Source organism: Centruroides vittatus, unplaced genomic scaffold (genome assembly GCF_030686945.1).
Source record: "Centruroides vittatus isolate TY-2023 unplaced genomic scaffold, ASM3068694v2 contig_620, whole genome shotgun sequence".
NCBI lineage: Eukaryota > Metazoa > Arthropoda > Arachnida > Scorpiones > Buthidae > Centruroides > Centruroides vittatus.
Window position 1 is genome coordinate 4101942 of NW_027122381.1, and position 24462 is coordinate 4126403.

A 24462-nucleotide genomic window follows, 5' to 3' on the forward strand; every position below is an offset into this window, starting at 1 on the left:
AATAATTTTGAAGGATACAATAGCCACGATTATTATTTTAAAAAATTTTGTTAGGCTTAACTTCAAAGAAAATTCAACACGTAGCAACATGCAATGGAGAAAAATTTTAACATCAGATAGGTTAATATATTTTTTCGTACGTAATCGGTTATCCGAAAAATCATTTATCCGAACAACCCGTTCCCAATTGATTTGGATAAACGACGCTCTACTGTATTATTATTAATATTGACTTTTTTTTTTTACTATACAATAAGTTTCATTGTTAATGACAAAGCATTAAAAATTTATGATGATAATTCAATTTTTGGGGGCCCAGGACTTAAGCCCTATTAGTCCCTATGTAGATCCTCTCCTGGGTCAGCTAGTGTATGGTGTCTGTGATTTTGTTTTCAGTAAATGTGATGTGTGGTCTGTTGTGATGGATTGTTTTGTCTGTGATTATGCACCGTCATAGTACATTTTTATATATTTTCTATGACTGCACAAGGCATGTATTTATAATATGATTCCTGGGGATATAGTAGTTTTGTTTTGATGTATTATGTTTGCTATTTGGTTATGTCAGTGTAAAGTTGTCAGTTTAGTCTGACTCTTTTGGAAATACATTGTGTTATCTGTTGATTTCTGTGTGTAACATTATTCCATTTTTAACACTTGCCTTTTTCCTCCCGTAACCACATTTTGGGAGTTGTAGTTCCTCCTCCATCAGTATGGCACCTATTGACATAATTGATTTTATTATTTACCAGAAAATTTTTAGTTTTTACAGTATATATCAAATATTTACTTACATGTCTAATGTTTAAAATTTTCCTTGTACTCAGTCTTTCTCGAAAAAACTTCAGCCATTTTTCTGCCTTTTGGCAGTTAATGAAACTTTTTCACTGTCTTGTTGATTTTATAAGAGTTTCAATATTTGACTAAGCAAGATTTTTTTTGGTAACTGAACTATTGATAAGAGTTATTGTTAAAAACTTTTTAATAAGTTTTAAAGGATAACTCTCATTAATAGAATAGGAAAATCTTCTGTTTCTGGATCTTTGCTTCGCTCACAAAACAGATGGCATCACATTGAGGAATGTGAAGTTATTTTCTTTCCCCTGAATACTACATTCAAATTTCAGCCTATGGACCAAAGCATAGTTTTATGTCTAAAGTGTAGGTACAGAAGACAACTTTTTCAATTTCTATTAAATCAAATGGATGAAGCAGTTGGCATAGCATCCCTGATATAGAATGTCTATCAAGCACATTTGGCATGTTGGCATGGAATGACAATCGGCCATAATAATTGCAAAGTATTTTGAAAAGGGAAGGATTTCCTGCTGATATGACAGGTTCAGAAATGAAAATAGTCTAGAAGATAAGCAGGATGAACTCCAGAACAAGAATGCAATTGCTCAAACATTGTCTAGATTATGGGTCCCCAAAGTGGTCGATATTGATTGCAAGGGGTCAATTAATACAGGAGGTCAAAAGGGAGTCGATTAATACCAAAGAGGATGAATTAAATTATCTAAGAAAAAAATAGAATATTCCAATAAAATTCAAAATACGGATATGATCAACTACTGACTACCCTAGTTATAACTTGAGTTTTGCCTTAGCCTATGCAGCTTTAGGCATGTGTTACCCTGTTTTCACGCATCTGGCAACTGTATTAGTGTTGCAAACATGTTATGAACGCTGGTAGTTCATTATACACAGACATACCTTGCACTGTTACACTCTAGTAGGGTTGTCACTCTAAGTATGTTATATCTAAATGTAGATATTTTATCCTTTACAGAAAAAATATTGTAATGTATTGAAAATCATTTACCATTTATTACCACCATCTTCTTTACATTTATTTTGTAAACTGTCTGACGGCAATATACGTCAGTCAGGCGATATTATTTTAAAAATTCACCAAAAATCAAATTATCATTATGTTCATATGAAAAAAATCACATACATTTCTTAATGTCTTCAGTTTAATAGTTTAGAATAATTATAATTCCTTCCAATTCTAAATATCTATTGTTAGCAAAAGGTGGCAACACTGCACTCTGAGAATAAACAGGCAGTTCTTTATAGCTCGTGCGGGCCTCTTACTGCTGCTGTTTTGTTGTGCTGCAAACATATTGTGCTTTTCATATTAAAAATCTGATTTTAATACTCACAATGTCGGCTACCAATGCTAAGAAGAAATGCAGACAATATTCACAGGAGTATTTGAAATATGGTTTTGTGTCATCGTTTGCTAATGAAACTATTCTTATGTGCTTATTATGTGAAAAAACTTTCAGCAATGATGCTGTGAAGTTGGCAGAAATGAAAGACCACTTGGAAAGGATCCATTCTGATAAGAAAAACAAAGATTTTGAGTATTTCAAAATACTAAAAGAGAAATTGAGAGTTTGGCTAAATTTGAATACATATTTGAAGTCATCTGCTAGTGTCGATAGAGGAGGAGGACTGAAGACATCCTACAGCATATCTCTTAATATAGCAAAGAAAGGCAAACTGTATACTATTGATGAAGAGATTATAATACCAGCTATAAAAGATGTAATTGAAAATGTTATGAAGAAAGACCCAACTAGTTTTAAAATACATACCATTAAGTGCAAATATCGTGCAGTGATGTATTGAGGAAATGGCCGATGATGTGGAAAGAACTTTGACCTCTGAGCTCCAGCATTGTAAGTTTGCTATTCAACTTGACAAATCAACTTTCAGAAGTTTATATCTTCTCATGGCTTATGTTAGGTTTCAAAGCCCATCCCTGAATGACACTGTTGATGAAGTTCTATTTGCTAAGTATCTTGAAACGGATTCAAAAGGTGAGACAATTTTTTATGTTTGCAAGATTATTTGAACAAGTGCAGCATTCCTTTCGGGAATATTACTGCAGTAGCTACTGATGGTGCACCTGCATGGTAGGCCATTACAGAGGATTTTTCATCTTTCTGGAGGAAAAGGTTCCTAAAGTACTGTACATACTGTTCACTGTGTCCTACACAGGCAGCATCTTGTAGCCAAAAAACTGAGTGGCAAACTTCATGATACTCTAAAAGTGTACATCAGATCAATAAATAAAATTAAAGTTCATCCTTTCAATTCCTGACTGTTTGCAAAGTTATGTGAAGAAAATGATGAAACTTTCAACCAAGTACTCTTGCACACTGAGGTAAGGTGGTTGTCAAGAGGTGATAGTTTGCAGAGGCTTGTTGACTTGTACAACTCAGCTGAAGAGTTTTCTTAGGAATGTGGATCCATCACTATGTGACAAGTTAAAACAGTGCATTTCAAATAAAGTGCAAATTTCGAATAAAGGTCTGCCAAATAGAACCATTGGTTCTATTTGGCAGACCTTTATTCGAAATTTAATATAGTACTGAAGCATTTGCAAGGAAAAAATTTCAGAATTGTTCAAGCTCAAACAATCATAATGGCCTTTCAAGTAAAAATGGAGCTGTTTAAATCTTCACTGGCACGATCTGATTTTAAATATTTTTCAAACTTGCGAGTACTAAAAGAAAATGAAAAGATTTTTGACCATGATTTGGAGATACATATTAAACATCTTGATAAATTAACAGACTTTAAAGCACATTTCGAAGACTTGGAGAATATGCATGTTCACGAATGGTTTGCTAATCCATTTGATGTAAAAATAGATAATGAAGGTAGTTAACCTGGCTTAGAAGATGAACTGAGTGAAACATGTGTAGATCTCAAAGCTAAAGCATTGTTTAAAAATAGAAACCTCAGTGAATTTTGGAGCAATAACAATATTGCCACCAAATATCCCAAGCTCAGAGCAGAAGCCAAACCTTTCTTGCTGAACTTTGGCTATGTTGAGTTTTTTTTATTTAGCAACTGAACCAACTACTTCAATGTCAAAAAGAATGTTTTTTTTTTCTAGAGAAACATTTGCTCTCTTTTTGAAAGAAAAACAAATAAATACCAAGATAGTAACAACTGAAAACATAGTTTCCTAGAGAGCCTGACAATCATTTTAAAATCACATTGAAACAACTCCATACAATTTGACTAGTCCCTGGTAGTTCAAAACTCTGATGTATTGGCTCTAATTTGGCCCTCTAAACAAAATCTTGGCTTTGCCTTTGATAAGCAAGGTGCTGTGTCTTTGATGCAATGAGCACTAGGTAAGGTCTAGGATTTTGGAAAAGCCTTATAATTGTTAAAAGCTGTGCAGTTGAACATATAATCCATTCAATAGAACAGTGCTGCATACATCTATTTGCAAGCAAAAATATAGTAATTAATGCTAATGACTTCTTTGCCTTAAATACTAGATGGACTTCAATTCTAGATGCTTGTGATTTGTAGTTCACCAGACTAACAAAAATTTATTCAGAGGGAATGAAAGATCATTCAATAAACTAACAATGATTGTACATAATCCTTATTTCTAATATATACAGTATATGTATTTATATATAAACAGAGAATCAATACATATTTGTGTAACAATGCTTCCACTTGTGGAGCATCACTAATTTTACAAAATTGTTCATGTGTTGACTATACCATTTTACAATAATTCTTTCAAAGTATACTTCAGTTTTTTATTTTAATGTTCACACTGATATTGTCAGTTGTATCTGAGACATACATCCAGTGAAATTGGATTAAAATTCAGTCTACTTAAAGCCTCTCAATCTACTTTAAGCCCTCCTTGTTCAGTAACTTTTCAAAACTGGGATCATGTAAACACAGACAACCAAACCAATACCAGCAACTATATAATTAATAAATGAAGAAAACATTTACTAACATTTTTTGTCTAATTAAAATAGACATCGTCGGGTATGTATGACAGAACAAAAACGGCTAATATAAAAATCAAACACATATTACGTGCATTTATTTTAAATAGACAAAAGTGTTAGTAAATGTTTTCTTCATATGTTAATTATGTAGTTGCTGGTATTGGTTTGGATTGTCTATGTTTTCCTTGTAAATCCTCACCACCACTATCAATGTAGCTATCTTCTGGCACTATTCCTTTCATATTTCTTCTTCTTTGACTTTCACAATTCTGTGTTTACAGACCACAAACAAACAAACTATACCAAAAAAAGTTTGCTTTTCCTGTCTTCCCTTCTTCTTCTCTAGAACACGACTTGACCATTCTAGACCTTGCAATTGTTGTAATGACCAATTACTCACATATCGAATGAAGAATGAAGATAGATAAAATAACAAGAAAAGACAAAATGTGTAATAATACCACAGATTATAACACTAGAAATAGCATTAATACACATGGAGAAGTTTGTTGAAAGTCAAATAATGTGGGCGATTGTGAGTCTGCATTTAACATCATACCATTACATTTAATTCTTTTGTTTATTTATGTTTAATTTATTTTTTAATACAGTAGAGAGTCGTAAATCCAAACCCCAGTTATCTGAATGCTTTTCGGTCGGACTGTGTCGTGCCGAATCGAACGTTTTTGATACTAGATTTACTTCTAAAGTATAATTTTTATGTTTTTATATTTTTCAATATATTTATTTTGTTTGTACAAAATAAAGAAATAATTTTTAACGATACGATAGCCTCGATTATTATTATAAAACTTTTTGTTAGGCTTAAAATCGACAAAAATTCAACACGAAGTGATACGCAACGGAGAAAAATTTGAACATCGGACAGGTTAATATATTTTTTCGTACATAATCGGTTATCCGAACAACCCCAGTCCCCAATTGATTCGGATGACCGACTCTCTACTGTAATTTTAGAAATATTGCCAAGGCTAATAATCTTTAAATTGTATACCAATGTAATCCCACTGTTTACAAACTTTTAAGAAATGATAAAAAGAAGGAAGATCGGAATTCAATGACTGGAGTTTATTCGGTGCCTTTACATGACCAACGTTTTGATTCCAAGCTTGTTTATGTAGGTGCAACTATGCACTATTTAAATCAAAGGCTCAAGGAGCACAGGTACACTATCGATAAGAACCTTGACAGCACTGTGCTAGCAACATACGCAAGACAACAGGATGTTAATGTCCAATGGGATCAAGTGACTATTATCAAAACTACGACAAACAGGCATGCAGTGAAACATCTCGAGAAGTCGGAAATCTTCAAGGCGCATACGAGAACTGGATGTATAAACCATAGGGACGCGGTCGCATTATCTACCGCTTGGAGATCATTTTAAAATAATTAAGGATACTAACGGATAATGCTACGGTCCATCTTATATCTTGTATTTTATTCTCTTTTGTTATTTTAGCCTCATTTATATTATTTATTTGTTTATATTTAGTCCGCATTGGCATTTTCTGTTGATTTTTATTCCAATACAGTCTCTTCAACCTTAAAATTCCCGGTACATAAGACGACAGTTAACACACAAACTAACGTTTTCGATCCTCCACCGAGGTCTTCGTCAGGATTTTTATATTTATTCCATAATTATTTATGTTCTATTTTTCTGTAACTGAGGAAGATTGTTTAAAACAATTGAAAACATATTTATTGTATTAAAAATCTTTTGCTGGATTGATAAATGTGTGGTTTTTAACTTATTCTGTATCCAGTATATAGTTTGTTATACAAAGCATTTAGATTTTTTGTTTTTAATTTTCAAACATTTTTGTGATTAATCAGTAAATTGTTCTTGGTGTTGTGGAGTTGAAAAAAATCTCAACAAATTTGAATTATTCCAATAATAATAACAATGTCAAACCATAATTAAATATTAGCTATCATAATTTAATTTTGACATTTTTAAGTAAGTAGAAGGAGAATGAGAACAATAGAAGCCATACATAAACAAAAATCTCAAAAGACCTTATTGTACCGATTCCAGATTAAATGTAAATTGATTAGTTTTTGTAATATTTTGTTATTTGTATCATTTATTAACTATAGATTTGTCATAGAATTTTCAGTTATTGGAACTTTTAACTTTTATATTCTGAAAACAGCATTTTTTGTTTGAAGACAAGAAGACAATTATAATAAATTCCATCACAATCATTTAATGAAATTGACAAACATTTTTGGCATTTTCCATTGAATTCGATCACAGAATTCAATTTTTGAATATTAGAATGTGTAGGCATTCTATGATTGTATGTTGCAAATTTCATTTTGATATTTCAGATGTCAGATTCTATACATGTATGATATTTGAATTGAAGCTGGCCTCTTAACGATGCCGAAAATGTCAGTCAATTTAATTAAGTGATTGTGCTGGACTTTATTATTATTGTTGTTGTCTTGTTTAATGTTACACCTTCCAATTTATGAAAAGATTTTAAGGATTTGTTGCTTGAATTTAACCTAAAGTTGATCTATGAAATTGGTCAAAAATATCTTTTTATTGAACAATTTTGCTACATAAAATTATTTTTAAAATATTGCAAAAAATTTTAATGAGATGGACAAGGATAATAAATATATATAAAATATTCACTATTTAGAAGAAACAATAAATCTTTAATTTTTGAGGTTGTGAAAGAAAAACAGGAATTATTATTTCTTCCAAATTGTGAATATTTTATATATATTAAGACATTGTTTTTTAAATCAAAATTATGTTTGTCTAATTTATTCTTTTACAATGTCATTAATATTTATAGTAATAATAACAGCAGTGATATCTTGATGGTTCTGTATAAAATAATTTTTATTTATTCTTTAATTATGATACATTAATTTCAAATTGTAATTTTTTCTTCTTTTTTTAGGTCGATTAAGTTTGGCTGTTAACGAATTACCGGATAACGAAGGTCGAGAGACTGTTATTTCGTTGTTGGATACCCTACAAGGTTCTGCTTTTTATTCGGCCGATTCGGGAGATCGTCTCGAAAAACGCAGAACTAGTATCGCCGATATTTTGTCTCTTGATCTTAACAAAACTCTTAATCTAGCATCCGAAGAATCATATTCTACTTCTGCCGAAATTAAAAAAACAAATTCTGGTAATCTAGATGATTTTGAATTTAAAGAAATTCTTGACGTCGATACAATGGCAGCATCAAATTTGCATATCCAAGATAACGAAATAAAAAAAGATAATTTACTTAATGTCTGTGATAATGTTGCAGAAAATGGAGGAATGGGTTTCCACGACACTTCCAGGTTAAGTTCTGCTAGCATATCGAGCACCAGCAGCAGTACTTGTAGTACAGATATATGTGTGAAAAATACAGTTTTGAATTCAAATGCAATGACAAACGAAGAAACGTCTCTCAGTTCCACTACTGTAGACATTACTTCCTTTCAGAATCGCAGGCACGATGGCTCCTCAGAAGCATCATCCATGGGAGCAATTCCAAAATCAATATCTTTTGACAAAAGTACAAGTAGATTATCTAAGGTATGAAATTAAATATTTAATCTGCTATGAATATCTGTCATAAATTTGATTCTGTTGGTGTTAAATTGCATCTACAAGAAATCCTTATTAATTTGAACTCGAATAGTTTGAAATTCCATTAGTTCATAATTGTACTTTTGTCCCACCGGGAATATACAGATTTACACAGTAAGGAATTTGTTTAGTTCAAAATACGGCTACTTCAAAATTTAAATGAAAATTCTCTCTGAACTGTGATATGTGTATGTTAACTCATTCATTTAGATCAAAGTGTCCCCATACTATAAGAGAACAATGGATCACAAACAACTTTAATCTGGTCAATATGGCTTGGCTTTTACAGTAACTCATTTTCGTATGTCGCCTTACTTATGGAGTGAACTTCTTTTTCCTTATCTCTAAAATATGACTGGGTTTCAGGATTGCAAGATTTAGCTACAAGTAGAAGATTGGGATATTTGTAGGGCTCTAGGCCACTACATTTGGACAAATTACTACATTTTAGCCCACTTTAAAAATAATTTGAGTTATATTTCAAGGAATTCTGCTTAACTTTTTATAAAACCTATCTGGCAACCTGTGAAGTTCAAACCAGACACATACTGTTACCTGCAGATAATTAATTATTGATTAATGAAAATAGCATTCTATATATGTCACTGTATTCCATTTCCTTAATAAATTACATCAGTTACATGGAATTTGACATATTGTATGCATAAATATGTAAATCTCAGATAATTTGATATTCAAAGTCACAATTATTTTATCTCTTCAGTTTCAAACTAATGAGGATTTCCTGTATTTTTATTACAAAATATAGAATGTAATAAGTAAAACAACTACAGTGCCTGTGATTGGTGTGCTTCTTCTCCAAGGAAATCAGAGGACTTTGCAAATGTTTTCGAACCTAGTCTGGTTCTTCAGGCGTAATGGAATTCTGTATTCTAAATTTAAATTTGCCATTGAAATTGATCGTTGTTTTAGAAAAACTTTGTTCTGGAACGTTGTCACGTGTAACCGATGTCGTCATATTGGACCTGCACGATGAAAGTATAGTGCTACTTTACAGATTTATTGAAGAAGGCCTCCCATGCTGTTGATAACGTGATTTCATTTTTAAAATTAATACAGTGCATATTCCTGTGTGTGTTGAGGAATATGTATATAGCCTCGAAGTTCCACCAAGAACACCTCAAATGGCTCGAGGCTATATACATATTCCTCAACACACACAGGAATATGCACTGTATTAATTCTAAAGATGAAATCACGTTATCAACAGCATGGGAGGCCTTTTTCAATAAATCTCTAAAGTAGCACTATACTCTCATCGTGCAGGTCCAATATGACGACATCGGTTACACGTGACAACGTTCCAGAACAAATTTTTTCTAAAACAACTGTCAATTTCAATGGCAAATTTAAATTTAGAATACAGAATTCCATTATGCCTGAAGAAGAACCAGACTAGGTTTGAAAACATTTGCAAAGTCCTCTGATTTCTTTGGAGAAGAAGTACACCGGTCACAGGCACTGTAGTTGTTTTATTCAACTACTGAATACACCGGGTTGTATACATAGAAAACCTTCTTACTTGAACCAAATAACTGGGGTAAATTGTTTCTTAGGTGCAAATGTTTTCAATGCCCCTTCTGGGCTCTTCCCTGGGCATTCCAAATCTGTTGCTAGCTGTTCTTTAAATTTTTGAAGAACAGCTAGCAACGGATTTGGAATGACTGAGGAAGGACCCAGAAGGGGCGTTGAAAATGTTTGCACTTAAGAAACAATTTACCCCAGTTACTTGGTTCAAGTAAGAAGGTTTTCTATGTAGTTGTTTTACTTCTTATTTTAACTCTTTCTGGTGTTTATCCTTTCTATTAGAATGTAGTACTTGATTGTCTATTGTTCTCACTATTTAGATGCTTGAGTAAGCACAGAGTTGCTATGGAGAAGTTATCATACAGAAACACAGTTTTTTTGTTATGTAGACTTTATTATAAAAAAAGGATATGCATTTCATGATATGTATAATAAAGTTTGAAGAGAGGTGATTCTCTTCAGGCATTATTATACATATCTTATAAAACTACAGAATAAATTATGGTATAATTAACAACTATTTATTATTGTATACATGCATAAAACTCATAAAAAATTCAGACTACTTGAAATAACATATTTATTAGTGATAGCTGGAGTAACAAAATTTTTATAAAAATGGGTGTAAAATTATTTTTTATAAAAATTAGTGACTTGTTCTTGACTATCGTAGAAAAACTAAAAGTAATAATTTTTAAGTGATAATAAATTTGATTTCTACTCTTATCATTAAATAAAACATTGTAGGACACTCATTTAAAATCTTGTCTTTTTACCACTCTTTAAAACTAAAGATTGAGCAAACCTTGTGCCAGAAAGTATAAGATTTTAAATTAGTATCCTAAGTATTAATAACTTCTGTAGAGATAATCTATATATATATAATCGAGACAAGTTGATGATAATGATGATAATAATCAGCGCAGAGCCCAAACGGTTAGGAGTTGAAAGTTGAAATTTGGTACACAGTTAGGGTATGTCACGAGAATGCACACTAAGAAGGGATTTTTCGAAATCCTCCCCACAAGGGAGAGGGACTGGAATAAGGCTTAACAATGGAAGTGTTATGTAACAATGGAATTGTTAAGAGAAAGCGACGTGCAAGACGCAGATGCAGTTTTTTTCGTTTTTGTGGGAAATCGAATATATTTTTAGACCCATCTAAAAATTCTCTAATTAGTCTGGAAACAGGGGGACCCAATTCTTGCATTCTGTAAAAACGGGTAAGGTTGACTATAATGTAATAATCTTAATCTTTGCTACCGTTACTTTTGCCCGAGCAACGCCGGCCCACTCGCTAGTTTTATATATTTGGCATGCATCATGGTTTTATGCTTTCTAACAGTATCCTTCGTTTTGACAGATACCTATAACCTAAAGTAAACTATGAGCAAGGCAAAGTGCATGCTTACGGAGGGTTGGCTTCTTAAAACTGACTGGAATGGTTTCGTGTTGTCATCTTGGGGCATAAGTTATCTGACTTGGAGTTTTTCTGCACGTTGTGTGCTTTCAACATCAGTGTATCTAGTAAAGGTTTCCTAACAATTCTCCAACATTCAAGCTACAAGAAACCAAATGCTTCATTGCATATATAAATAAATGCAATGAAGTCTTAACAAGTTAAGACTGACGGCTGCCCCTTGGCTGTCTCAATGTCAAAGTATTAGTGCTGAAAATGTTGCTAGTGTGAGCAATGTTGTAGATTCAGGTGCCAGTTCGGAATGCCAATTATTGCAACAACCAGTGCTTCAACTTTGTAGTGCAAAAGATGGTGCTTACACTGCAGAGCTTATATGGACTATGAAAATGATAACCAGCAATTATTCATTTGTATCATGTTATAATATAAAGAAGACAATCAATGCCATGTGTGTAGACAGTCTTCCAAAAGAATTCTCATTGTCACAGCAAAAAATGAGATACTTAATCACTGAAACTTTGACCCCATATTTCTTTGATCAAATGTAGATGATGCACAACTGTCATATTATAGCATTTATTATGATGAGACATGCAATGTAGAAGACAGGAAAGAACTGCAAATACTGATGAGATACTGGTGAGAGGAACAACAGGAAGTTGTCTGCAGGCATCTCCAGACCTCATTTATTGGGCATGCAGATGCCAAAACAATTAAATCAAAAATAATACTGACAATTGAAGATGCACATCTACCTTTTGATAAATTTCTGATGATTGGATGTGATGGACCAAACAAAAACAGTATTACGTTTCATGAATGAGGAAATTCTGACAACTCGCAAAAAAGCCCTCATCAGCATATGGACTTGCAGCATTTATATGATCCACAATGCCTTTTTGAAAGGCCTGAAAGAGTTGAGAGGAGATGGTGGTGACCTCATCATAGCAACAAACAGCTTTTTTGACGGGTAACCCTTTAGGTGGGATGGATACTCAGAGATTGAAGAGAAACTTTTGTCATGCAACGAATTTATGAAGTATTCATAAATTAGATGGCTGATGTTTGGTCTTGCAGCAAAAAGACTGATCAAATAATGGGAGGGACTCATAATAATCTGTCTAAAGCACATTGCTCAGAGGAATTCTAACTTAGTGAATAGTTTTTCATATAAAATAATTTCAAAGTCATTGAAGTGTTCTACATCAAAGCTGAACTCTATTTGAGAATATCTAGTGCTTAAATATTCACAAAGTTTACTGGGCATTTTCAATGCAATGATCCCTTAATACCTAAACTTTATAGTGTATTGTTTACTCTGGTGCATTCTTTGTTGGGACAGATCTTAACCATCGAGTGCATGAAAATTGTTGTTAGGGACAAACTGCCAGATCAGAAAACCTTGTTTGTCTCCATGTGCGATAGTTGTTGGTCGGACATCATTGTTTAAGTACAAAGTTACCATAAGTAGATTGTTCTCGTCGTAACCTCCGTGTTAATGTAAGCCTTGTGTGAACTTTGTTACGCGTTAAGGGAGAAGGGGAGTGAAGGTACGTGTGATATTTGTACTCAGAACACGTGAGTGTAAAGGAGCCTTTCAGAGGAGTTCGTACGAGCCCTCAAGTTGCCAAACACGTGTTAGTTATAAATAAACGTATATTTGTAAGCCGACCGTTTGTTAATTAATTGTAGACTAGTAGACCTCGGTCTAGCTACGAGTCTTCTCATATTCCTCAACTGATATGTTCTGAAGCGATTCCCACAGTAATTTTGAAACTTATGACCTTTTTTACAGAGAAATTTTACAAAAACCAATACCTTATCACCACCTGCAGTAAATTTTCTTGCAGCATGAGAGTGCTGTACTCTCATGATTGTTATGTGCAACAATTATGATTTAATAAAATAACAATGTAGAATATTTAACCTTTACCACAATGCTATACATTCTATTTTTTTCTACTGGTTTCAATGACAGGAACAATCCCAATTCATTTCAAATAAGTCATTGCAGCTGTTTTGACAATGCGACGATTTGCTCGCTTCAGTGTTATTAAAATGAAAATTTTTTAATTTATATATTACGGTTTCTTTGCATTTTTACATTCATAAAATTAAAAAAATACAAAAATTATATGAATTATATGGAACCTGGTGTCATAGAACTATATAAAATGATTAAAAATATCAATGGAAAAAATTAAATTATTTCTGGGTCAAATTTGAATTTTTTAGAAGTTATTTGCTTTAAAATTACACAATTATAAGCACTTATTTGACTTGAAGAATTCTGCTGGGATGTCAAGATACCCAACTGTCACTAAAGTAGTCAAAGGGATTATTGGCTATCAGTCATGGCAATGCAGATGTTGAAAGAGGGTTCACTATTTCTAGATAGGTTCTGAAAGAAGACAGAGCCTCTAAATCAAAACGAATGATAAATTCATTGTTGATAGTAAAAGATGGACTCTGTATATACAACAATAACGCCTTTTTGGCACCAATGACAAAGAAGTTACTTGGGTTGTCCCACAATGAATATGCTACTTACAAGGCTTTTTTGGACAAGCAAAGTAAACTGAAAGAAATAGAAAAGCAAGAAGAAAAAAAAAAATAGAACAAGAAGGAAGGAAGAGAAAAGAAGAAGATAAAATAAAAGCATTCAAACAGAAGAGAGAAAATTGACACTCTTGAAGCTTAGCTGAAGGAAAACAAGGTCTAAAATGTTCAAAGAAGCTGCTAATAGAATACGAAACGCTGTTGAGAAAAACAACATTAAAAGAGATATGTCTTGCCCAAGGGCTATTGGAGGGTGCAAAAAAAATTCAGTGTGATGAAGAGGAGATAAACAAGAGTTTATCTCCTCTTCATCACACTACACATGAAGAGATAAACAAGAGTTTATCTCTTCATGTGTAGAAACTACAGCATGACTTAAATAAAAGAAAATCTTTAATTACAAGTTTTTTTAACAAATCAAAAAATGTATCTTGAAATAAATGGCGTTTGAAATTTGGCATGTTATATGGAGACGCATTCTGGTAGTTATGTTACTCTTCCATTTCCTTTGCCGTATAGCAGTGGGTACTCCATATGGGGCACATGAAAACTTTTGCAGGCCCGATCTGGCTTAATGCAGTCTTACTGGTAACTTTTCTGGAGTATAAACTCAGCCTAACTATTTTCATATTTAATTTTTTCAGTCCACTTAATAAGTGGACTGAAAAAATGACAGAGACAACTCTATAGTTACATAAATTTCATCCCAGTTTATTGTACAAAAGATTTTTACAACTACAAAGTCTTTTGTTGGTGAAAGGAATCAAGCCTTCTGGATCATTTCCCTTTTTGTGGAGAACAAGGGTCCTGCAGGTACAAATCTCCAAAATCCTTTTGGAGAGTAATGGCCCTGGGGCTTTCTTGGGCAGCAATCCATAACGAGAGAGAGATGAGGAGTCTGAGGTAGAGTCAGTGATGCTGGGTATTCTTTTTCCAACGAGGAATTCGCACAATAGAATAACCGGTTGAGAAGTGCCCGTATCCTTGAAATTCCGATTTTTATAACTTTTTCAGATTTTAGATTGACCACTTCAATTGGTTGTCTTAACTCATCTCTGCTTTCCAATTGGTTGTCACTTGTTACTAGGTGTAATAAGATTGGAACCTAGATCGTGGGATGAGTCAAAATCATCTGTCAATTCGATCCTCATCAAAGATGGTTGATCTTAGGACTTACATAAATCTATTGTTAAAATATGAGAAGTACTCTCTTTTCTTATAATTCTATCAAACATGTCCTTATATGGGCATGAAGTTTCTACCTTTTGCTTAAGCAGTTTTATAAATATTTTTTTGTTTTCTTTAAAAAAAGGAGTTTTTTACAAGAAAACGAAAAATTTTTTCCATATTTTTAATGTTGTTGCAGCCATCTTCCAGAGCCTCACAGTAATTTATGTTTCTAATCTGAGCAAGACCTCTGAACAGGATCAAAAATGTTTGTTTTAATTAAAATATTGCTGGTAGAGTATATAAGGTGTAGAGTTATTGGATGCTAATAGAATTATGGGATGCTAATTGAATTGACTATTAATGGAAACACTTTTTTGGGTTGCAAAATTCTGCTAGGATGTCAAAATACCAAATTATGTCTAACATAGTCAAAACGTTGTTGGCTCTTTCCCATGTCAATACCAATGTTGTAAGCAGTTTCTCCATTTTTACATGGGTTCTGACAGAAGACAGACCAGCAGTTTCAGAATGAGTGATGAATTCATTGTTGGTAGTAAATGACGGGCTTTGTATTTACAACAATAATGCCTTTTTGATGCCAATTACAATAAAATTACTTGACTTAGCCCATAATGCATATGCTAGTTACATAGCCTTCTTGGAGATGCAAAATAACTTGAAAAGAGAGGAAAGACAGAAAGAACAAGAACAATGGGGAAAGAAAAGAAAGAGATACTTGAACAGGAGAGAAAAATATTGACACACTTGAAGCTGAAGTGAAGCGGAGAAAGTCGGAGATTTAAAGAAAAACAAGAGGTAAAGTTTTCAAGAAACCAGTAATCGATTGCAAAAGGCAATTAACTTAAACAAAACAATGTTGTAGAAATCCATCATTCTCAGTGTATATTTAAAGGTGTGAGAAAGTTCAAACAAGAAGAGAAGAGAACAAGAGAAGTATGATTATAACACTTACATGTTGTGGCATTACAGGAGTGGAGTCTTGAGAGAATGAACTCGTCTGCTAGAACTTTCAGTAGTATACAACTACCGTCTTCAGGCGGTCTATCGAATACAACAGTTTTCGAACGCTAATCCGACAGTTTCACAAATTTCAGATTTTCGAAATTATCAAACAAAATTTCCAACACTTTAACAGATTTTCCGTTTTCGAATGTTATTTAAAAATCCTTTTGTGCGCCATAGCGCGTGGAAGGGAAATAGATTTTAAATAAGCATGTCGTAGGAAAAATAAAGCCGTAAAAGTGCCCAGAACATGCATGAAATATAAGCTATGTCAAAAAGACATCTGACTTGTGAGTAGCAAAGAGTTCAACATCGTGGGTTGAGTTGTTTAAAAGCTGTTACCCAAATTTGTGGTAATTCGAGGGTTGGGGAGTTTCACGGTTCAGTAGCAGAAATATAGAGACTCTCCCAAATAAATAGCTCTTTATGTTCATTGCAGCATTTCGGTAATTTTGTTTTACTCCAGAGAGGCTGGTAATTGTGGTCGAGCACTTTCTTTGCTAACTCTGTAACTGGCCTGCCATTTTTGATGTCTTCTTGATGTTCGAGGACACGTGAACTTAACCTTCTGGCTGTGGTCCCTACGTAACTGGTTTCTTCACCTGACGGTATATGTTTTAGCAGGACTTGGTAGATTCCAGATTTTTCATTCCACTGGTACTTATCCCTATCGTTACATTGTAGTCTTCTTACACTTGGTGGCAATTATTCTTAGGTTTTCTTTCTAATGAAGAAAACCTAAGAATAATTGATAAGAATAATACTACTTTCTTTCTAATGAAGAAAACCTAAGAATAATTGCCACCAAGTGTAAGAAGACTACAATGTAACGATAGGGATAAGTACCAGTGGAATGAAAAATCTGGAATCTACCAAGTCCTGCTAAAACATATACCGTCAGGTGAAGAAACCAGTTACGTAGGGACCACAGCCAGAAGGTTAAGTTCACGTGTCCTCGAACATCAAGAAGACATCAAAAATGGCAGGCCAGTTACAGAGTTAGCAAAGAAAATGCTCGACCACAATTACCAGCCTCTCTGGAGTAAAACAAAATTACCGAAATGCTGCAATGAACATAAAGAGCTATTTATTTGGGAGAGTCTCTATATTTCTGCTACTGAACCGTGAAACTCCCCAACTCTCGAATTACCACAAATTTGGGTAACAGCTTTTAAACAACTCAACCCACGATGTTGAACTCTTTGCTACTCACAAGTCAGATGTCTTTTTGACATAGCTTATATTTCATGCATGTTCTGGGCACTTTTACGGCTTTATTTTTCCTACGACATGCTTATTTAAAATCTATTTCCCTTCCACGCGCTATGGCGCACAAAAGGATTTTTAAATAACATTCGAAAATGGAAAATCTGTTAAAGTGTTGGAAATTTTGTTTGATAATTTCGAAAATCTGAAATTTGTGAAACTGTCGGATTAGCGTTCGAAAACTGTTGTATTCGATAGATCGCCTGAAGGCGGTAGTTGTATACCACTGAAAGTGCTAGCGAACGAGTTCATTATCTCAAGACTTTGATCAAGGACTGATCAAAGTCTTGAGGTCGCAAAACGTCCTGATGATGTAGTGAAGAAGTTTCAGCTAGGTTTGGTAGAGTTAGGCTCCTTGATGATACAGTTCACTGTCAAATGTTTGTTGCAAAAAAGGCATTTATGGTGAATAGCAGTCTAAGAGATCAGTGATAGAACACAGTTAAACTACATTCACATGAAAAGGAGGATTGGTGAACTCTTGGGCCCCAATGATTCTCTCGTCCTTGATTCTACCCTTTTATTTTGGGAGTCCTTCCCCTTGATTTCAATGCCCTCTTTAAGCTGTGTTACTATTTTCGACCAATGGTGAATATTTGTAGTGGGAAAAGAAGTGACTCCAGGGTGAAAGATGTGATCATCCTGTAGTAATTAAATTGAAAATTTTCTTGCTAGGATTTGAACCAATTTAACTTAAGAAAGATGAAAATTTTTCCCCTCAGAAATTTCGTCAAGTCCAAGCTTTCACAGTACGGAGTGCTCTGATCACAGAAATTTTAATTATGGCCATCCTGCATTTTAGTCAGTTGCCATAATGAATACTTTCATTGCTGTGAACTTACTTGAAAGTTTATATTTCAACATTTTGGTAAATAAAATGTATAAAATTTAGAAAGAAGCATTTGGGAAATTACAGGTAATTGTAATAACATCTGAGAAATGTATGTAATATAATAATTAAAACACAAACCAGAAAATCAGGCAGTAAAATTTCAACATAAATACATAATAAAAACAAATATTTTTAACAACTTTTAGTATTTCTTAAATTAAAATTTTACCACTATTACTCAAAACTGGGTATACTTGAAATAAAACTACTAAAAAAACTATAACTCACCAAGTTTTTTAATTTGTGCTAATGTTTTCATCTGTGTTGAATTGGCATTGTCAGGAAAACTAACCCCCAGCTGCTGAAACAACGGGTGATTGCCATACATGTGTGCAGAGGGAAGGTGACATAGGAAGAGAAAAGGGGGAGGGGAAGATATTTATTTATTTAAAAAGGAGTAGAGAGGTTGTCTGTTTACAAACTGACTTTATCTCTATGGAAATGGTAGTTGTGAAGAGGAAGAGATAGTGTTTAGGGAGGGATAGTAGATAGGCAAGATTGTGGGTGAGTGTGGAAATCCTGGGTACCTGCATTGTGATCTACATAAACAATGAAAATACAAATACAAACAGAATAAAGGTAAAAATACATAAATGTACAAAGCTTTACAAAATACAGAAATGGTGTGAGAAACATTGAATATACAGTATACAATGGTAAAAACTAATAAATAGTTGTACAGTAGTAGTGACACTTTAGTACATGAATAATGTAGGGAATTACCCATACATAATACACAATAATTGGTACAATACTGATTAGTGATTACATAAAAATAAACAGGTACAGAGTAGCTTATATGGTAGTATTACATAATTATCATATGCTGCAAAGATTGTAGCAGTGGATATGCTCAGGAGTAGACAAAAAGTTAACAAAAAACAAATTTAAGTATGGACAAAACATGATCATGGTAATATATACATTAAAAACTTGATCCAATAATAAAATACAGCCAGCCACCAAGTCCACTATGTATACACAAATGATAGGGATAAACAACAGTTATATGTATGGAAAACAGATTGGTGCCATAAGTAACACAATTACATGCAGATGATCTGTTGGCTATGTTGTGTTTGTGTCTTGCTGGCTGGTACCAATTGTTTTCTTCAGTTTATTCATTTTGTGAATGAAGTCTGTGAGTTTAGTCCATAAGTGTTTATTTTTAAATAAGTCTGCAGGGTTGGGGTTAGTTTAGCCCAGCCCAAAGACATTCTTGGAAAAGTTCATTTTGGTGGTCTTCAAATTTATTGGAGGTGAACATGAAGTATATGGCATCATCATTTTCCCCATCACAGTCACGCTTGTTTTTGATTTCTTTGCCAAAACGGTGTAAATAGGAAGCAAAGTTCCCATGCTCTGTGAGGCACTGCATAACTTCAGCATCCTGGCTGAAGTACTTAATACTTTTAAGATAACTGATTGAAGGAATGAAGCTATGGCAGTGTCTCCCAGTGACTGCTCTGTCCCACTCCTTTTGCCACTGTTCAGTAACTATTTGGGTAAGTTGTTGTTTTAATGTGGTTGCGGAGAGTCTAGAGTAGGTATGATTAGAAAGCAAAGTACATGCCAATTTGGCAAGTTTGTTGCCTAACTCATTGCCCTCATGACCCTTATGAGTTGGGATCCAGTTGAACCATAAATTACAGAGTAGCTTATATGGTAGCTTTTAACCCAGAGTTTGTGCTGTCTTTATAACTTTTGCAGCTAGGAGTGAGTGGTACCTTTGGTGATTTAGAATGTTAAGAGCAACCTTACTGTCCATAAATATACTAATGTTTTCTTTGTAGTAGTTACTATTGCTTTGGATGTGATGAAGAGCTCTGTGAATGGCCCATAGTTCAACCTGTACCACTGTACAGTGGTCCATCAACCTGATGTGGGCTTGGTAGGTTTTATATCTTTCCCTGTTCTGTAAGACAATCCCTGATCCTGTACAGGTACTGCTCTTGGAGCCGTTGGTGTAAGCAAACCAGTTTATATGTGCATTAGTGGTTTCAATAAAGTCTCTGTTCACCTCATAATTATTTACTTTTGATGGGTGGTGTTGAAATTCGTTGTTCGTTAAGTTCCTGTCCAGTCCAAAGGTCTTGATTTTGTTAATCAGTTCTTGATAGCCTTCAGGAAGCTTGTTGTTGGTGATATAAATCTTAATAATTTCTTCTATCCAGTTTCTGAAGTCTGTTTTGATTAAGGACCAGCGCCAAGCTATATCCTTGCCCTGTATGTGAATCTGAGTCATTTTTGCCATTACAAGAAGTGCATTTGTTACTGTCAATCTGTAGGACTTACAGATTTTGATAGCAAAGCTCTTCTGGAATGAGAGGAGTTTCCATTGGACATGAGTGTTGTTGAGCACTTTGTCCCAAACTGGTATTGCATACAGGATGGCCAGTTCAATTGCTGACTTGTAAATAAGACAACAATTTTTGGGGTTTATACCCCAGTGCTTACCAGTGATCCACATAAAAATGTTACTTTTCCTTTTAATGTTCTTTTGGAGCACATCCACATGATGATACCAGTTTAGGCATTCGTCGCAGTGTAATCCTAAATATTTCACTTCCCAGACCACCTTTATTTTGTTAATATTGATGAAAATGCTTGGCACGCATTGAAGACAACTTCATTTATTCTTCCTAGTGAGCACCAGTCCTCTGCATTTTTCATAATTAATAGGTAGTTTGTGGGTCTTGCTCCACTTGCTGATTTTGTTCAGTCATTTGTAATATCTGTCAAACAGTTGCAGTTTTATGGGCAACCAAAAGCAGGAGGTCATCTGCATATGCTTGTAGCCTTATATCTTCATTGTGTGGGAAAGAGTAAAGTAAGTCATCAAAAGCCAGGTTCCAAAGGCTCAGCCCACAGCAGGATCCTTGTGGGCATCTTCTACTTAATGGCGTGCTGACTGTTAGGTTGTTTGTAGTCAGGATAGCCTGTTTCTCAGTAAAATAACTCTGTAGCAGAACGAAGAAGTTATTTGGGCAGTTGGTGTCTTTCAGGCGATGAAAAATGCTTGGCCACCATATGTGGTGAAAAGCCTCACGGTAATCAATGCGCGCCATAGTAATGTGTTTGTTTTTTGCCTGTGCCCTTTCTATAAATTCTTTTGTGGCAAGCAGTGCATCAGTAGTGGAGCTTCCTGGACGAAACCCAAATTGATTTTGGTGCTGATTGTTCATGCTGTGGAGATGCCAATTTATTCTCTTGACCAAGAGGCTATCCAATATGACTGGCAGCAGAGTTATTGGCCTGTAATCCTCAGGTATCTCTGGGCTATTGACCTTTGGGATCAGTATAATAATTCCTGCCTTCCAGGCCATGAGAAAGTAGCCAACCCTCAGGCATTCATTTAATAAATGAATGAAGGAGATGAGAATTTCCTTGAATGCCTCTTTGACCATTTCTGGAGTTATCCTGTCCAGCCCTGGTGCTTTTTTAGTTACCAATTTTTTAATAGCCATTTGTACCTCCCAGAAAGAGAATGTGTTGTCATTGTTGGTATTTATTTCTTGCACACTTTCTGTGCATATTTGCTTATGTTCGGGTAAATCATCACCAGGGTCATCCTCTATTACATGTGTTTCAAAGATGATGTTTATGTTCTCACTCAGATTGTAGCTTTGGTCTTCTTTCTTGTATTTGTTATATATAATTTGGTAAGGAGTATTCTAGGGTCCTTTTTTATTATTTTTTTTTTTTTGAACAGAATTTTCTCCATGAATCTGTTCTTGCTTTGTTTGTGTTTTTTGTATTTCTTCAGCATCTGGCTATATTCATGTTTTAGCCTTTTAGCTTCTTCCTCATCTGTTTCTTTGTGAAGTTTTTCCCAAATCTTGTTAATTTCTTTATTTGTGGTAAGTTCCTCTGTCCACCAGTGTGTGTTGTTCTTTTTTGACCTTTTTTTCTGTGGTAGAATTATTGGCAGCATTTTTAAGTGCTTCAGTAACGTGGTTTACATAGTGATCTACGTCTTCTTGGGTCCTTATCTGTGGGAAGTTGTAGTTACTCCAGTTATTTTTAAAAATTCTCCTAAATAGGTTTCAGTTAGTTCTTTTTTTGGTATGAGTTTGTATTGTTGTTTTGAATATTAAGGTCTCTTAGCTGTGTTTTTATATACTGGTGATCGCTGCCAAAGGTGTTAGCATCGTCTATCAATTTTCTATGTGATGCATTAAGTCCGATGAAACCAGGCACACATCGGTCCAACCATTAGTGTACGGTGTGTGAAATGTTGGGTGTGTTGTCATATTAACCTCTGTTAATATGACAACACACATCAAATTGTATTCATTTATCATATTTTCCACAAGCCTTCCTCTTTTGTCCTCTTGCTCATGATACCATACTGGTGATTTTGCATTCAGATCGCCCGTAATAATCAAGTTTTTATAATCGATCTTTTTGATGATGTTTGCCAGCTCGTTAATACAGCTGGCAAGCATCATCATCAGTCATCGTCATCATCAGGTGGTAGATAGGTGCTGATGATATAAAGGGGGTTCTCCCAATGCAGGATAGTTGTCATGATACAGTTTGTACATAAGTCAGAGATTTTTGAAATGTCAATGCCTTTATTTCTTATAATGTTACCACTTTTTGGTTTTCCGTCTGTGTTTTTGTTTATTATCTGCCAGTAGCCAAACCTGACAATGTTGTTATTTACTGTGAAAGGCTCCTGAATATTAATAATATCAGTGTTGATGTCGTTCGCTGTTTTCATAAACATAAAACATGTTGCCTTGCACTTTTGTGTTTATCTACAGAATATTAAAGAGGTTTCCTGTTTTGTTACTGTATATAGAATTGGGGTCATTATATTATTACTCTGAGTTATGTTGTCTTGGTATTACAGGCCATAGTTGGTGGTTATTATAGCTTTCTCCTTTAGTTTCTGCAGTATCTGACATTGTCCACTGAATGCGTTATGGTTAATTTGTCTTTACTTGTTATCAGGGAGATCTACATTTGTCCTCTTGCAATTTGTGAATGTTGGTGTTCGATGCCTGTGTGTGCAATCTTTATACATGTGTGCCTTCGAACAATGACTACATCGCTGTTCCTTGGTGCAGTCTCTCGCATAGTGATTGAAACCACAGCATTTAAAACAACAGGTAACCATGATATAATCATCTACATACACATTTCTCCATGACAATGATATGTGCCGGTGTTTTATTTGTATGTTCCATCCGCACTTTTGGAGGGACTGTGATGACAACATATCTGCTATTGTGCATGACCTTTTCACCCTATTTATAATGATACTTATTTTGCATTCCTCTTTTAGTTTGTTTGTGTCCAAGTCTCCCCATATATTGTTTTGTTCCAGTAAGACTTGTATTATTTTTTTCGTTGATAATAGGTCTGTAAAAAATTTTTTCCAGCTGCATGGGATATTTTTGCTGAATTATATGTTTTAAAGATTGGAGATTTTAAAAATGACATCCCATAACAAATAGGTTTTTGCAAAATAAAAACAAATTTTTGATAAAAACTCTTATTTATTACAATGAACTAAATATATTATATTTTCTTACAACTAATCAAAAAATTGTTTGATATTTATACACAATTTTAAGTTTAGTCTTTTTTCTCATGAAACCTTTTTTTCTTCTCTTTGATGCTTCTTCGAACTCGTTTCCAATTTCCTTCTCTAGTTTCTTGATTGAGCATCCAACAGTAGTCAGCGAACATATTGACATCCCATTTTCCTTGGTAACATCTCTCGATATCACGAACATGCTGGTGAAATCTTTCACCCTGTTTTTCACTGTAGGCTCCCAAGTTTTTGGGAAAATAGTCAGTTTTTGGGAGTGTAAGAAATGAACTTTTAAGCTCATCTTGCATCCTTGAGCTTCATATGCTGCCAGCATGTGTTGTACAATAGTTTTGTAGTCATGGTCCTTAGTATTCCTCAAAAACTTATGCACTACATTCTTGAAAGAGTCCCAGGCTGCTTTTTCCTTTTCTCTCATTGTTTCCAAAAAGAGAGAATCAGATAAAAGTTTTCTTATGTCGGAGCCAGTGAAAACTCCCTCTTTTAATTTGGCTTCAAACAGTTTCAGGAACTTGGAACACAGATATCTGAAGCAATCCCCATCTCTCGGCAGTGATTTGACAAACTGCTTTATGAGCCACAATTTAATATGAAGAGGTGGTA

The 24462-nt window shown here is 34.1% G+C and overlaps 1 protein-coding gene and 1 pseudogene across 6 annotated transcripts in view; both read left to right on the plus strand.

Annotated features, from left to right (window-relative positions):
• The window catches only part of Gapvd1 (GTPase activating protein and VPS9 domains 1), a 259607-nt gene that overhangs the window by 183332 nt on the left and 51813 nt on the right, over positions 1-24462 (plus strand). For all 6 annotated transcript variants that reach the window (XR_010881386.1, XM_067275441.1, XM_067275443.1 and 3 more), the window contains exon 14: positions 7733-8364. Coding sequence is in view for 5 of the 6 variants with exons in the window: in XM_067275441.1 (XP_067131542.1) it covers positions 7733-8364 (632 nt within the window). In the remaining variant the exon portion in view is untranslated. The remainder of the gene's footprint in view (positions 1-7732; positions 8365-24462) is intronic.
• On the plus strand, positions 11353-12176 carry LOC136979377 (uncharacterized; annotated as a pseudogene).